The 15,288-nt window shown below is 47.0% G+C and overlaps 1 protein-coding gene across 2 annotated transcripts in view; it reads right to left on the bottom strand.

Annotated features, from left to right (window-relative positions):
* Positions 1-13,184, bottom strand: part of NUP214 (nucleoporin 214) — a 106,720-nt gene extending 93,536 nt beyond the window's left edge. Inside the window, exons 1-9 of one of the 2 annotated variants that reach the window (XM_047768719.1) lie at positions 13,022-13,184; positions 9,952-10,147; positions 8,927-9,078; positions 7,949-8,147; positions 6,400-6,470; positions 5,038-5,101; positions 4,482-4,585; positions 2,888-2,994; positions 1,915-1,981 (exon numbers count right to left, since the gene is read on the bottom strand). In XM_047768719.1, coding sequence (XP_047624675.1) covers positions 1,915-1,981; positions 2,888-2,994; positions 4,482-4,585; positions 5,038-5,101; positions 6,400-6,470; positions 7,949-8,147; positions 8,927-9,078; positions 9,952-10,147; positions 13,022-13,066 — 1,005 coding nt within the window. In that variant the 5' untranslated portion in view covers positions 13,067-13,184. The remainder of the gene's footprint in view (positions 1-1,914; positions 1,982-2,887; positions 2,995-4,481; positions 4,586-5,037; positions 5,102-6,399; positions 6,471-7,948; positions 8,148-8,926; positions 9,079-9,951; positions 10,148-13,021) is intronic. The other variant, XM_047768718.1, reaches the window with a different exon arrangement.
* Between the last annotated feature and the right edge of the window lie 2,104 nt (positions 13,185-15,288).

The raw sequence follows: 15,288 nt of genomic DNA, 5'->3' as shown, positions 1-15,288 counted from the left end.
CTTTCTAGGGCAGCACCCATGGCATATGGAGGTTCCCAGGCAAGGGGGCAAATCGGAGCTGTGGCTGCTGGCCTACACCACAGCTCACAGCAATGTGGATCCTAGCTGCATATTCAACCTACACCACAGCTCACGGCAACGTCAGATCCTTAACCCACTGAGCGAGGCCAGGGATCAAACCTGCATCCTCATGGATACTAGTCAGGTTCGTTAACCACTGAGCCATGAAGGGAACTCCCATTCTCTTTTATTTTTAAATACAGCTTCATATTTTTTTTCAATTTCATCTTATTTATTTTTGGGCCACAGCATGTGGAAGATCCCAGACCATGGAGTAAACCCGAGCCACAGCAGTGACAACACCAAATCCTTAACCACTAGGCCACTAGGGAACTCCAGCTCCAAATGTTTTGATGTTTGTCTCTGCCATTATTTCTAAGTAGTCTGCAATCTACTTAGAGAGCTTCTCTTTGACCTGAGTTACTTCAGACAGTTATTGGGGGGGGGGCTGTTCTGTATGTTCCAGTATTCGCAGTTTTGATTGTTTGAAATTGTATCATTACCTAGCTTTATCGCAATGTCACAAACTATGCAATGTCATTCTACATTTGACTTGGTATGATGAATTTTTCAAAATGTTTTGTGGCTTCTGAAAAAAAGTGTTGATTTTTTTTTTTTTTTGGCCCTGGCATGCAGCAGCTTAATGTGGGATTTCAGTTCCTAAACCAGGGACTGAACCTGGGCTGCAGCAGTAAAAGCAAAGAGTCCTAACCAGTAGACCACCAGAGAACTCCCAAAAATGTTTATTCTTAATGTTTAGCCAAATTTAATACAACCACTAACTGGCCTTTACTGATTATGTAATTTAAAAAAGAGAGAGGAGTTCCCACTGTGGTACAATGGAATCAGCAGCGTCTCTACAGTGCCAGGAGGTAGGTTCGATCCCCAGCCCAGCACAGTGGGTTAAAGGATCCGGCACTGCCGCTGCAGCTGTGGCGTGGCGTAGGTCGCAACTGTGGCTCAGATCTGATCCCTGGCCTGGGAACTCCATATGCCACTGGGCGGCCAACAGAGAAAAAAAAAAAAAATAGTAAGAAAAAGAGAAACATGGGAGTTCCCGTCGTGGCGCAGTGGTTAACGAATCCAACTAGAAACCATGAGGTTGCGGGTTCGGTCCCTGCCCTTGCTCAGTGGGTTAACGATCCGGCGTTGCCGTGAGCTGTGGTGTAGGTTGCAGACGCGGCTCGGATCCCGAGTTGCTGTGGCTCTGGCATAGGCAGGTGGCTACAGCTCCGATTCGACCCCTAGCCTGCGAACCTCCATAAGCCTCAGGAGCGGCCCAAGAAATAGCAACAACAACAACAACAAAAGACAAAAAAAAAAATTAAAAAAATTAAGAAAAACAGAAACAAAAGTTTCCTTTCCTGTCATGGATCATCTGCCACAGTGCAGGACGGCTTCCCTCTGGCTGCCAGGAGGACAAGGTGGAAGAAGGGAAATGGGAGCTTATCCACAGGTACTTTCCGCTGTCTGGCTGTTCCTCAAAGACCAACAGAAAGTATCTCTAACAAGCTACAGTTTGGTTTGATTTGCATGTTTCTCCTTCCAGAGTCAAGGATGGATTACAGTCAACTGGAGAGAGGAGGCAGGGTCAAGCAAGAGGAAGACAACGGAGACGGTTCAACGGAACAGAGTAACCCTCCCCCACGTCAGGGACGTGCCTCCCGCAGGCCATTGCTGGCATGCGTGCTTCCACGTTTATCCAACGCAACATCTAAGCCTGCTGGGCCAAGGCTCTTGGCCACTTGAGCTTCACTCTCATCCAGAAACTTATCTTAATTTTAAGCTCATAGTTAATTCCCTCCAAGACCTTTCTCAGAAAAGCACCACATAAAAGCGACAAGAGACACTTACCTGGCCGCTCTGTCGAGCAAGGATACTAACTTCTATCGAAGACGCGGATGCTGCCAGCACTAAATCCCTTCAAAGAAGAAAACCGGAAGACCATTACACTGGGGAAGCAACAGCCGTAGCCTGACTTGAGTCAGTGGTAATGTCTACCGGGATCTCCCTGACATGTCAAGGAGAAAGGCTAGGTTTTCCACACTGTTTAAGAACGGTGAGAAGATTTTATTTATTTGTCTTTTTAGGACCACATCCGAGGCATAGGGAGGTTCCCAGGCTGGGGTCGAATTGGAGCTGCAGTTGCCAGCCTACACCACAGCCACAGCAACACCGGATCCAAGCCGTGTCTGTGACCTGCACCACAGCTCGCGGCAACACTGGATCCTAAACCCACGGAGTGAGGCCAGGGATTGCACCTGCGTCCTCATGGATGCTAGTCAGATGTGTTACCACTGAGCCACAATGGGAACTCTAAAAAGGTAAGAGGTTTTTAGATGTAAAGCTTTATTTCTTAGCTCAGAGGCTAAAGCCCTGGAGACTCAGCCAACTGCCTATGTATTTAAAACAAGGGAAGGAGAGACACAAGTCCAAATTCCCAATAAATATACCGCCGTGTAGAGAAAAAAATCTAGTTCGAGGAACAAAAGCTTTGCTTCAAGTGACCTATCTTTCAAAGGGGCACTTCTGCTCAGACAGAAACTTTCAGTATGTCCCTTAAAAATCAATATTTTCTCAAGTCATCACCAGAGTTACTAAAAGATGGGATTTTTAAGTTTAGCATGTATTCGAGTTAAATAATTCAAGACTGGGGAAACAGTGATAACAGTCAGAAAGGCATGATCTAGCATCAGCTGAAAATATGTTCCGGGCAGCCTCTATTTTCTTCTAAGAGGGGAAACAAAACAGAACAGGCAGGAGGACCCAGTGACTCGGGTGTAACTGGACGGCAAGGGCCACAGGGCCCTCCTTGGGCCCGGCTCACCATTCCTCCACGTAGCTCAGGTAGTAGTGATGCTGCCTCTCTGTGCAGCTGCCGTAGCAGGGCTCCATGAAGTTCACGAACACCTCTGGGTGCTTTTCTTCTTTTTTCTACAGTGAACAGAAGGAAAAAAAAAAAAAATCTCATGGGCGACTTTTCCTCAATTCTACACGGTTAAGGATCTCAAAAGATAAATTAAGTTTATGAGAAAATCCACTCAAAATCTACATCCAAATCTACAGACATAATGTAAAGGCAGAACTGAGCAGCAGCATGGGTAGAAACAGTGGCCAATGACCCAACCACCTTCAGACTTTTCTGTCACTCAAACACCGACAGATAACTCTCTGATGTTTCCCACATGTATGATGGACCAAAAAATACCTATCTAAGGCTGTTATATGTGTAACATAAAAGGATAACGATGAGGCTTCTAGCCTAGTACATGGAATATAAGCAGTAGGCAATAAATGCTAGTGCTAATATCACCGCTGGGATCAGAAAACCTTAAGTAATATATTGAAATGAGGCATTTTCAAAAACATTTTTAAAATTCAGCCCACTGTCAGGAGGAACCCAAAAGACTTAATTAAAAAAAGCTACTTTTTTCCTCATACCAAACTGGCAAAGATTAAAAAATGAAACCACTGCCTCTTTTTTTTTTCTTTGCTTTTTAGGGCGATACCCAAGGCACATGGAAGTTCCCAGGTTAGGGGTCAAACTGGAGCTACAGCTGCCAACCTACACCACAGCCACAGCAACGCCGGGTCACCAACCTACTGAGCGAGGCCAGGGATCAAACCCGCATCCTCATGGATACTCGTCAGATTCATTTCCACTGCACCACAATGGGAACTCTGAACCACTGCATACTGACACACATCTCTGGCTGCTAGTCCTATTGTCGGTAGGAATATAAACTGATCCAACTTTTCAAAAAGATACTTTGGCAATGTTTTCAAAAGCCTATCAAAAAAGCACATGCTGGAGTTCCCGTCGTGGCTCAGTGGTTCATGAACCCGACTAGCATCCATGAGGACACTTGCTCAGTGGGTTAAGGATCCAGCCTTGCCGTGAGCTGTGGTGTAGGTCGCAAACGTGGCTTGGATCCCACGTTGCTGTGGCTCTGGTGTAGGCTGGTGGCTATAGCTCCTATTAGACCCCTAGCCTGGGAACCTCCATATGCCTCGAGAGTGGCCCAAGAAATGGCAAAAAGACAAAAAAAAAAAAAAGCACACTGGGCAGGCGCTCAATATATAGCTGATAAAGAAATAAAGAAACGAATTTTAAAAATCAAGACATATTCCTGCTTTTCTAAAATGTCCTTATCAAGTTAACATTTACCATGACTCATGGTTTACCACTTAAGCCAAAGTAACATTTATGATTTTTTTCACCTTGTGACTCCACAGTAGAACAGGCTCTAAGCAGACACCAAAATTTTGGTCCCCAGGCCCATGCTGCAACATTAAAATCCTACACCTCAAGTTGTACCACCACTGACAGTGACAAAAGCCAACGGAAGCCTAAGCCTCCAGCTTTATTAGACGACTTCTGTGACCTTCAAACAACAAAAGCATCCCTTTCCTACACATACCGGGAGCAGAGCCATCACCACATCTGGAGACGTTTCCAAGGTCCCGTCCGCAGCGGCATAGACCACTGTGAATTCATAGGTGCCGATCCACAGCACATCCAGAACTGAAAGACACACGTCCTCATGAGGCATCTCGCGTTTGGAACAAGCCCTGTGTGTTATAAAACTAGCATCTCATGGATTAAAAAAAAAAAATCCAACCATGATAGTTTTAACAAAGGTCCAGATTTCATTGACCAAATATAACTCACAAAGATGCAGAAGCCCAAATTCATCCCCAAATGGAATTTTTTTTCCTTGTGGATTCTAATTAAGGCAAATTATGAAGAATTCTAATGAAAAAAAATCAAGATCCATTTAATACCGAGAGACGAAAGTGCTACCAGAGGATTATTGCCACAACGACTTAATTAGCTGACTGCAATCAGGAGTTTGCCTGCAGGAGGCACCGACACTGCTCTGAACAGGTAGCAGGTGCATCACCTGATCACAAATCTCTGCAACACAGACAGCCCCTCATCAGACATCAGGCCAGCAAGAAAAGCAGACGCCTTACCTCGGACAGGATGATCTGACACATAAAACGGTGGACAAGGGATGACTTTTTTTTCCTGCAAAGTCTGAAATAGATTTGGGATTAAAAAAAAAAGTGTCAAATGAAACAGTCCCCAAAACAAGGAAACTGTCAAATCCCACATGTTCCCCTAGCGGCCACCTAAGCCTCATCTCCCCAGCCAGGAGAGAATGAACACAGGGAGGAGTGGAGGCCTACTTTCAGGACCCTACCCCACAGAAATGCTCATGGGAACAAGGTTGCTCAACGCAATACCGTTTACAGCAGCAAAATCACTCATACGGATACGGACACCCATCAGTTATGCAGGAGAAAGGTACACCATGGTACAGTCACACAGCGGACTACTACACAGCCGCTCAAGAGAATGAAGCAGCTCTCGAGTGATGAGTTGGAAAAAGACCCAAGTATACTATTATGTTAAAAAGCGGGGGCGGGGGGGACAATAAAATTAAACCAACTGTATTATCTCTTTTTTTTTCTGGCCGCACTCAAAGCATGTAGAAGTTGCCAGGCTAGGGATCGAACCTACACCACAGCTGCCACCTGTGCCACAGCTGCGGCAACAACAGATCCTTAACCTGCTGTGCCGCAGGAGAACTTGCTACCTCTATCATCGTTCTATAGACTAATGCCCTAAAAAGATATGTGGATATTTACTAAAATAACTTTTTTTTTTTTTTGGTCTTTTGTCTTTTTAGGGCTGCACCGACGGCATATGGAGGTTCCCAGGCTAGGGGTCAAATTGGAGCTGTAGCTGCCAGCCTACACCACAGCCACAGCAACACGGGATCCGAGCCATGTCTGTGACCTACACCACAGCTCATGGCACCGCTAAATCCTTAACCCACTAAGCAAGGCCAGGGATCAAACCCGTATCCTCATGGATACTAGTCGGGTTCGTCAACCACTGAGCCACGATGGGAACTCCCACGTAATGTTTTTTTATGATAAGAAGAAACAAAACCTTAACCCCGAACCTATGCCACCACATCCACCACTCTGCAGCCCCGCAGAGAACAGGAGGAAGGCACAACAGCAAGGCCTTGGCATTGCCTGTGAACCTCTCCTTGCCATCCAGGCTTGCCTGGACACGTATGGATTCGATTCTAAGTCAATTTATACTGAAGTATATTCATGAGTATTATCTCTGGAAGGACACAGGGAGAGGACGACAGAGTGGACAAGCAACTCTTTCCTGCATTCACCTGAGAACTGATAAACTTGTTGCGATGAGCGTAAACTGTATTTTAACAGAAGAAAACAGCAAAGATACTCCCAAACCACCCTCAAAACAGTGAGTAACTTGAGTGGAAAAGTTCTGAAATCCAAGGCAAGACTTACAGGAAGATACTGGACCACAGTCCCATTCTGTTTGCCCACTGCCAGCTGCTTTCCTTTGGGGCTCCAGCACACTGAGGAAAGAAGAGAAGCCACCCACTAAAAACCAAAGAACACGGAGCAAAACCAATTCTTGTTCCTCTGTCACGTCAGGGAAAACCATGGGATCACCCTTACTTGGCAAAGTGAAAAAAGGAAAATCATTTTGACAACACAAGCGAATTGCGAGTTATGTCTGGGCCACTGAATCAGCTGCTAAAAACGCCTTTTCAGGGCAGCATGGCCCCGAAAGCTGTAAAGTGCAGAAAACTCTAGAAAAAACGAGAAGAGAAGATTTTCCGATATCAAGACATGATTCTCTTGCTCCTACGTGGTATTTTCTGATGCTTTTTCCCTGAAGGTACAAAATATGACTCTTTAAGAGCAAAACAGTTATTCTTTTTTGTCTTTTTTTTTGCTATTTCTTTCTTGGGCCACTCCCGCTGCACATGGAGGTTCCCAGGCTAGGGGTTGAACCGGAGCTGTAGCCACCGGCCTACGCCAGAGCCACAGCAACGCAGGATCCGAGCCGCGTCTGCAACCTACACCACAGCTCGCGGCAACGCAGGATCGTTAACCCACTGAGCGAGGGCAGGGACCGAACCCGCAACCTCATGGTTCCTAGTCGGATTCGTTAACCACTGCGCCACGACAGGAACTCCCAAAACAGTTATTCTTAACAGCATAGTTCTAAACCAGCTCTACCACAATATTTTTTTCTCCAGAAAACCCAAGTACATTCAAGCTAAATCACATATGCTGTCTCGCTTCAAGGACAGTAACTACAAAAATAAGAAACATTCTCTCCACTTCTACCAAAAACAACAAAACAAACCCACTTGAGGTTTTTTTTCCCAGAAATTAATTTTTTTTAAAGGACTATCACCTCTTTATTGTTTTGATGGAGTTCCTATTGCGGCTCACTGGAAACGAATCTGACTAGCATCCATGAGGACACAGGTTCAATCCCTGGCCTCGCTCAGTGGGTTAAGGATCTGTCATTGCCGTAAGCTGTGGTGTAGGTCGAAGACGAAGCTTGGATCTGATGTTGCTGTGGCTATGGTGCAGGCCAGGAGCTACAGTTCCGATTCGACCTCTCGCCTAGGAACCTCCATATGCCTGGGCAGGGGCAGCCCTAAAAAGCGCACACACACACACACAAAAAGATAAAATATTGTTTTTCTTATTATTTATTTTCGCTTTTTTTTTTTTTTTTGAGCCCTGCCCGCAGCATATGGAAGTTCCCAGATTAGTGGTCAAATCAGAGCTACAGGTGCCGGCCTACACCAGAGCCAAAGCCATGCCAAAGCCGGACTGTGTATGCGACCCACGCCAGCGTTTACGGCAACGCCGGATCCTTAACCCACGAAGCGGAGCCAGGGGTCGAACCTGCATCCTCACGGACACTAGCTGCCTTCGTTCCCACTGAGTCACAGTGGGAACTCCCCAGAAACTAGTTTTTAAATAGATGACCACTGCCACACGTTGCGGAGCAGAAGACTTCATTACCCACCAGATGTTACTCCTACTGTGGAGGGAAGAGTGGCACACACTTTCACGGTTTCTGTGACTTGCAGGACAGCAATGCTGCCATCGGCCAGACAAACTGCCACCATGGAGGCGACGGTAGGGTTCCACTTCATATCGATCACCATGCCTCCTGCATCTTTCGAGAGCTTATGATAGGCAAACGGACGTTTCTGCTGTTTAGCCTTTCAAAACAAATGCCCAGAAGCAAAAATAAACACAGACATTTAACAGTCAAAAAAAAAAAAAAAACATTGAATACACAAGTTTTCTCCAATTATAGTTCACTTTGCTCCATGACAAGAATATTTAGCCCCGCACAACGTGTTTGTTACAATTTTAATACAACTTTGAAAACGGCAATTATTCCAGCATACTTGGAGAGACTCAACAGGGGAATACACACATGTAAAACAATAAAGAGTACATACTAGACTAAAATCTGGGTTTTTCTTTTTTTTGGTTGTGCAAGTTCTTGGGTGAGGAATCGATCCTGAGCCACAGCACTGACCCAAGCTGCTACAGCAACAATGCCAGATCTTTAACCTGTTGTGCCACCAGGGAACTCTTGGGCTCTGCTTCTTAACAGTATTGGGTCCTTGAATTTAATTTTTTTTTTAAGGTCACCCCACGGCACATGAAAGTTCCCATGTTAGGGGTCCAATCGGAGCTACAGCTCCTGGCCTATGCTGCAGCAACACCAGATCCTGAACCCACTGAGCAAGGCTAGGGATCAAACCCACATCCTCATGGATACTCGTCGGGTTCATCACCCAGTGAGCCACACAACAGGAACTCCCCCGAAATAATTTCCTGAGGTCACTTTTATCTCTAAGATCTGTGATTCTATAATTAAGGACCTTTTAAAAACCCATATTTTAATCTAGAAAAAGATTCAAAGGTCAACCAAGAACTTGTAGGTTCTGATTCAATACCAGGTCCCTACAGTTTGCCAACAGCTTACCTCATTTGAAAAGGTGCGAACATCAAAAAAAGCAATAATGGAACCATATTCACTGGACATCATGCACACGGAAAGCGTGAGGTTATCGCAGCTTAGGGCCAGGTGATGTATCGGGAATTTCATAGGAACCAGCAGGCTCTGAACTTTATCAACTATGAAGACAAAAATAACCCACAAAGCAGAAAATGGAGTGTTCTAAGCATAAGCCACAAGCCCTCTATTCAAGTTTACGTAAAATAATTTTAGCATCTATACAAACATATGCACACACCCTGATACCTAGCTGCGCAGATAAATCATGGCTGTCCTGCAGATGTACAATGATGCTTTAAGTATTCTAGGATTCTTCCTCTTAAGACCTGGGGAAACTCACAGTGGCTGTGCTCCTTGTTGAAAATAGTGTCCTAGAGTTCCCATCATGGCTCAGCGGAAATGAACCTGACTAGCATCCATGAGGATGTGGGTTCGATCCCTGGCACTGTTCAGTGGGCCAGGGATCCGGTGTTGCCGTGAGCTATGGTGTAGGTCGCAGACTCAACTCAGATCTGGCCGTGCTATGGCCATGGTGTAGGCTGGCAGCTGCAGCTCTGATTCAACCCCTAGCCCGGGAACCTCCACATGCTGCGAGTGTGGCCCTAAAAAGCAAAAAAAGAAAAAGAAAATAGTGTCCCATGCTGAATTTGTGTAACAACACTCCAAATAGTACATATTCCCATTTGTTTGGATGGTGCTCCTATGACAACTAAAAAGCCATGCAACACAACTCTTCCGGGAGAAAGCCGGAGCAAGTTCAACTGAGCAAAAACTAAAAGCAAGGAACAACTCATCAAAAGAGATACACGAAGAATCAAACGGAACTCCCAGAAAAGCTTCCAGCAGCCTACCCAGAACTTACTCTTCCTGGGGGTCAATCTCAGGACTAACAGCAGTTTAATTGTACTGGGAGGATGACTTCTTGGGAAGCAAATGCCATTAGCACTGCACAACTCCTCTCTTTACAATGCACCATAAATTAAGTAACTTACCTATCTTATTGGGATCATCTCCAGGTTTATTCTGAATAAGAAGATTTTTGGTAGGAAAAATCTGCAACCCACTGGCTCCACCGGCAAAGACCAGGCCATACTTGTTGGACACGGCAAGTAGACTTGAGCGTTCCTTAGGCAGCTCCTCAGGGGAGTCAAAGATTCTCACCTTCTTCAGCGCTCTAAACTGAAAATCCTGTGGTGAGGGGTCAAAACAAGATCAATTCAAGTAAATAGGAAATTAAATCACCTGTCACTATATTCCAGTACAACAAAATACATGTTACCCTGAGGCTAAGAACTGTGTAGCTCAGTCTTCCTTTGGGCCATGCCTGCAGCATGTGGAAGTTCCTAGGCCAGGGATCAAACCCACACCACAGCAGGGACCTGAGCCACTGCAGGATCCTTAACCCACTGAGCCATGAGGGAACTCTGCTCGTTTTTAATCTTCCTATGACATTGTGGTACCTGGCATAGTGCTTATTAGTATTTATTGCATAAAATAAATTTTTTAAAATTCATGAAGCTTTTCTTGACTAACCCAGTGAACACTGATCTTTCCCTTTTCTGAATTCCTAGCTTAATTATTTGTCTTTTTGTCTTTTCTAGGGCTGTACCCACAAAATACGGAGGTTCCCAGGCTAGGGGTCTAATGAGAGCTGTAGCCGCCGGCCTACACTTGAGCCACAGCAACACAGGATCCGAGCCGCATCTGAGACCTTCACCACAGTTCACGGTAACGCCAGATCCTCAACCCACTGAACAAGGCCAGGGTTCGAACCTGCGTCCGCATGGATGCCAGTCAGGTTTGTTAACTGCTGAGCCACGACGGGACCTCCTACCCTGTAAGCTCAAATTACCAGTATAGTACTCAACAAATATACATGGAGATGACCACTGAAGGGTAACAAAATCCCAGGAACTGGTTTACCTGCATCAGATGCCTGCTAAACAAAACTCCCGTCACAGACGGGGATGTGTGCAGTCAAGCCCTTGGTGTTGAGGCCCAACACGCCCAGATGCCATGGGGACCCTCCAAAGTCAAGCCCGAACCCCGGCCACAGGCAGTAAGCAGCTTGGCTTGACCCGCCCAAGCTGAAGCGCCACCTGACAACACTGCTTCCTTTCCACAACTACACCATCACCCCTGCCACGTCCAGCGCCACCTCCACCCCCCACCTACTTACTTCCGGTTTTCCCTTCCTTCCATTTTCATGCTCCTTAGTGCCTCAGGGCCTGGCAGCCTTCCTCAACCTCCTGTCAATGCCTGACTCATCTAGTCTTCCATGATTTTATCAATCTGTTTTCAAAGAATTTTTAGTATGTACCATCTCTTGGTAAAAAGCGTTCCATACAAGCTTGCCAATAATTAAGTTGTACTATACTCAGTTTTTATTTTTTTCTTTCTTCAATTCTAATCCAGCTTTAAGTGAAGGTTTTGGTGAAAAGAGCGTGAATCTTCTTTTGCTTACACTCCAAAAAGTGTAAAAGTGAAAGACAGCCTTTCTCTCTTTTTAGGGTCTCACCTGAGGCATATGGAGGTTCCCAGGCTAGGGGTTGATTCAGAGCTACAGCTGCCGGCCTACACCACAGCCACAACAACGCCAGATCCAAGCCGTGTCTGCGACCTACACCACAGTCACCGGCAACGCCGAGATCCTGAACCCACTGAGCGAGGCCAGGGGTCAAACCCACAACCTCATGGTTCCTAGTCGGGTTTCCCCTGCACCACGATGGGAACTCTTGAAGTACTCTTCTTAATTTCAACCAAGTATGGGGATCAGAAATCCACATGGCTTTCCAAGTGAGACCACAAAATTGTCAATCTTTTTGTTAATTCTCATCCTGATAATCCCAAATATCCTACCTGGGTCTTGTTTTGGCTTTTTGGTTTGTTTTTGTCTTTTATCTTTTGTCTTCTAAGGGCTGCACTCGTGGCATATGGTGGTTCCCAAGCTATGGGTCCAATCGGGGCTACAGCTGCTGGCCTACACCACAGTCACAGCAACGCCGGATCCTTAACTCACTAAGTGAGTCCAGGGATCGAACCCGAAACCTCATGGTTCCTAATCGGATTTGTTTCCACTGGGCCCCGACAGGAACTCCCCTACTTGGGTCTTGTAACCAGTAATTCAGGAAGGTGGTTGTTCTTAAACCTCTTCATCCTTCTGCCCCAGCATATCTGAGGAATATGGCACACTTACTGGGTGGCTCACCCAGGGCAGTGATTCTCAAGGAGAAAGAGAGCATCGCAGCTCCAAACATACTATGGATTACTACGCTTTAAATGCACTTCAGTGATTAGTTGTTCAGATACCTAAAGTCTTCCTGTTTTCAGGTGAATTCCCTTTCATCATTTGGCTCACCTGGCCCGCTCAAGTGTTCTGACTTCAGGTTGCTTTCCAGGACCAAAAGAGTCCTCCAGTTCCAGTTAACTAAAGCTCTTACAAGGTTCAGTGATGAACGGGCAAGCCTGGACCACCTTACAGAAGTACTGGCACCTGAGAGAGGGTCTTGAAAGCACTAACGACAAACACCTAAATATCTGCACGCTTGTCAAATGAGGCTTTGGGCAAGTTACTTTCCGAGCCTCAACTTGCTACTCTATATTAACAAGCACTTCGTAAGTTGCTGTGATAATTATCAGTGCCTGGCATAAAGCAAACGCTCGATACACAGTGGTTATGACCACTACTCCGACCACCACATTAGTTAGGAGAAGAGTTCCCTTGTGGTCTAGCGGTTAAAGGATCCAGAGTTGTCACTGCTGCAGCTTGGGTTCGATCACCGGACCAAAAACTTCCGCAAGCCGCGAGCGCGGCCAAAAAAAAAAAAAAAGCGTAGTTAGGATAACTCAAGAAGCTCAGACAAGACCAACTAGGGCGGCAAAACCGCATTCAGTGGGGCTTTTACGCCGGCGGCACGGCAGAGCTCTCCAGGACGCGTTGGTGAGAACCGTGAGCCCGGCAAACAGTTCGAGCTGCAGGCGGGGGGCGGGGCAGCCGACACTCGCGTCTCGCAGGCAACACCTGAACTAAGAAAGGGGGGGAGGCCCCGGCCAGTGTCTGACCTTCATCTCCCGCTCGGGGATCACGGCGTCCATCTCGTCTCCCATCTCGCCGCTCTCAACTGGTCAAAGCAGCCACCGCGGCTGCCCGGGGCCTCGCCAACACTACCCAGGCGCTTCCAGGCCAACTTCCTTTCTTCAGGTTGAGCAGCGCTCCGCAGATTACGTACTTCCGGCGCGCATTGGTGACGTCACGCTCCTCGGTCCGCGGACCTGTGGAGGGAGGCTGAGGGCCCTTCTGAAGTCTTGAGCCCTCCTGGCCGCCGCCTCCCATTGGCCGGCTTGGACCGAGTAGGGGGCGTGGCCCGGGAGCCGGGGCGCCTGCGCGCGGGAGGTCCGGTTGCCGCAGCCGCGTTAGCAGGTGGCGCGGTTTCGCTTTCGTTCTTTGAGCTGTTCACCTGCAGGGCCTCCACGCTCGTTTAATGGAAACGACACTGTAATCTGTGGATGTAGGTGGTTATTAATAGCTCCAATTATAGAGAAGTTAGGAACTTGATAAATACTTCCAAGGGGCAGCTCCTGAGAAGGGCTTTGGAGGCCGGGAGAGTGGAGGGAAAAGTGCGGGAAGTTGGTGAGGTGGGTGTCGCCAGCGAGACTCTTCTGTGTCTGATGGCTGAAAGGGGAGATTAGAGGGCACCAGTGATTAGCTTTGTTTACGCCTTTCAAGGTAATCGTTTCCGGAGCAAGGGCCTAAAAACTGGGCAAAACACTATTTAATTTATGGTTTTTAGGGCCGCGCCTGTGTGGCATGTGGAAGTTCCCAGGCTAGGGGTCTCATTAGAGCTACAACGGGCAGCCTACACAGCAGGCCACAGCAACGCGAGATCCCCGACCCCACCGAGCCAGGCCAGGGATGGAACCCGCATAGTCCTGGATACTAGCCAGATTTATTTCCGCTGTGCCACAACGGGAACTCCCACAAAACACTTTAGATGTGTTGTTTACTCCAGTAGTCACCTAGGGGTTGTCACTGCCATTTAATTGATTGAGGTGACTGGAAGCACAGAGGAGTTAAGAAAATTCCCAGTGCCCCTCAAGTGGTGAAGGCAGGATTAGAGTTTGGCTTGTCTGAATATACTGATTGCTGACTATGACACAGTCCTACGTAGAGATTTTTGCAGTGGAATTGTAAATGCTCTAGGACAGAGATTCTTAGCTTGGAGGCTGGGATTAGAGATTTTTGCAGTGGAATTGTAAACGCTCTAGGACAGAGATTCTTAGCTTGGAGGCTGGGATCAGCTCCCGGGAAGATGGGGGGAGGGGTATGTATTCTGTCACTGTTTGGTTCTCAGCAGACTCCTCATCTGCTCCAAGCCTGCTTCTCATTTATCAAACAAAAATGACATAATGGAACCTTACTCATGTCCTGGCACACAGGACACATTCTTTTAGTCTGTCACTATATCAGCTAGTGCTTCTCAGTTTACTAAGGCCCAGAACCATCCCCAAAATACACCAATCAAGACGTTGATAAGTTTGTTTTATTTCCATTCTGTAGAGATATCTGGTACCACACACACTCACATGCACACATACACACATACTGCATCCACCTGAATTTGCCCCATACACTCCCTCCTTTCGAATGGCAGGGGTGAAGCCATATTGGCAGCCCCCAAGTTGCTGGTTATATTAGTTAGATTTGGTCTTTCAGAGGAGACAGCGGAACTTCTAAGAAGCTGAGCCCGTAGCCAGAAAAATAAGAGTCCTAGAGCTAATGGCCACAACCTGAAATACACACACACACACACATACACCCTTTCCAGGGACCACTCTTGAGACCCAGGAGCTGAATTCCAAGACACGTGAAGGAACCGAGGGGGTTTCCCAGGACACTCCCTATCCAATGAGGGCGCTTTCCCACCCTTTCTAGCAGCTGGGGACATGCCCACCTGCTCTCCTCTCCTTAGGAGGTTTCCTGCAGTCCTGTAAACCTGGGAACCCGCTGAGATAAGCCTAGTTGGTTCTGTGCTGAGTGACACAGGTACACTATGATGGGCAGTCAAAGAAGGCGTTAACCTTTCTCAAAGGTGTCAGCCAGTCCCAGAGAGGAGAGGCAGTGGGAAGGGGTGGAAACAGGCAGTTGCTCATCTAAGGTGGGAGGGAGAGGAAGACAGGGGATCGAGTTGGGTGAGATTTTACATTTACAGGGAGGAATGTTTTGCTGGGGTTTAAAATTCAACTAGGCTTATGCATCTGAAGTAGCTTACTTAGGCTGAAGATCAGCCCGTCACGGCCAAATAATCTTGTTTCTGAACTGGTTGAGACCA

This window comes from Phacochoerus africanus, chromosome 2 (genome assembly GCF_016906955.1).
Source record: "Phacochoerus africanus isolate WHEZ1 chromosome 2, ROS_Pafr_v1, whole genome shotgun sequence".
In the NCBI taxonomy this organism is placed as follows: domain Eukaryota; kingdom Metazoa; phylum Chordata; class Mammalia; order Artiodactyla; family Suidae; genus Phacochoerus; species Phacochoerus africanus.
This window is presented reverse-complemented; position numbering and strand designations above follow the sequence as displayed.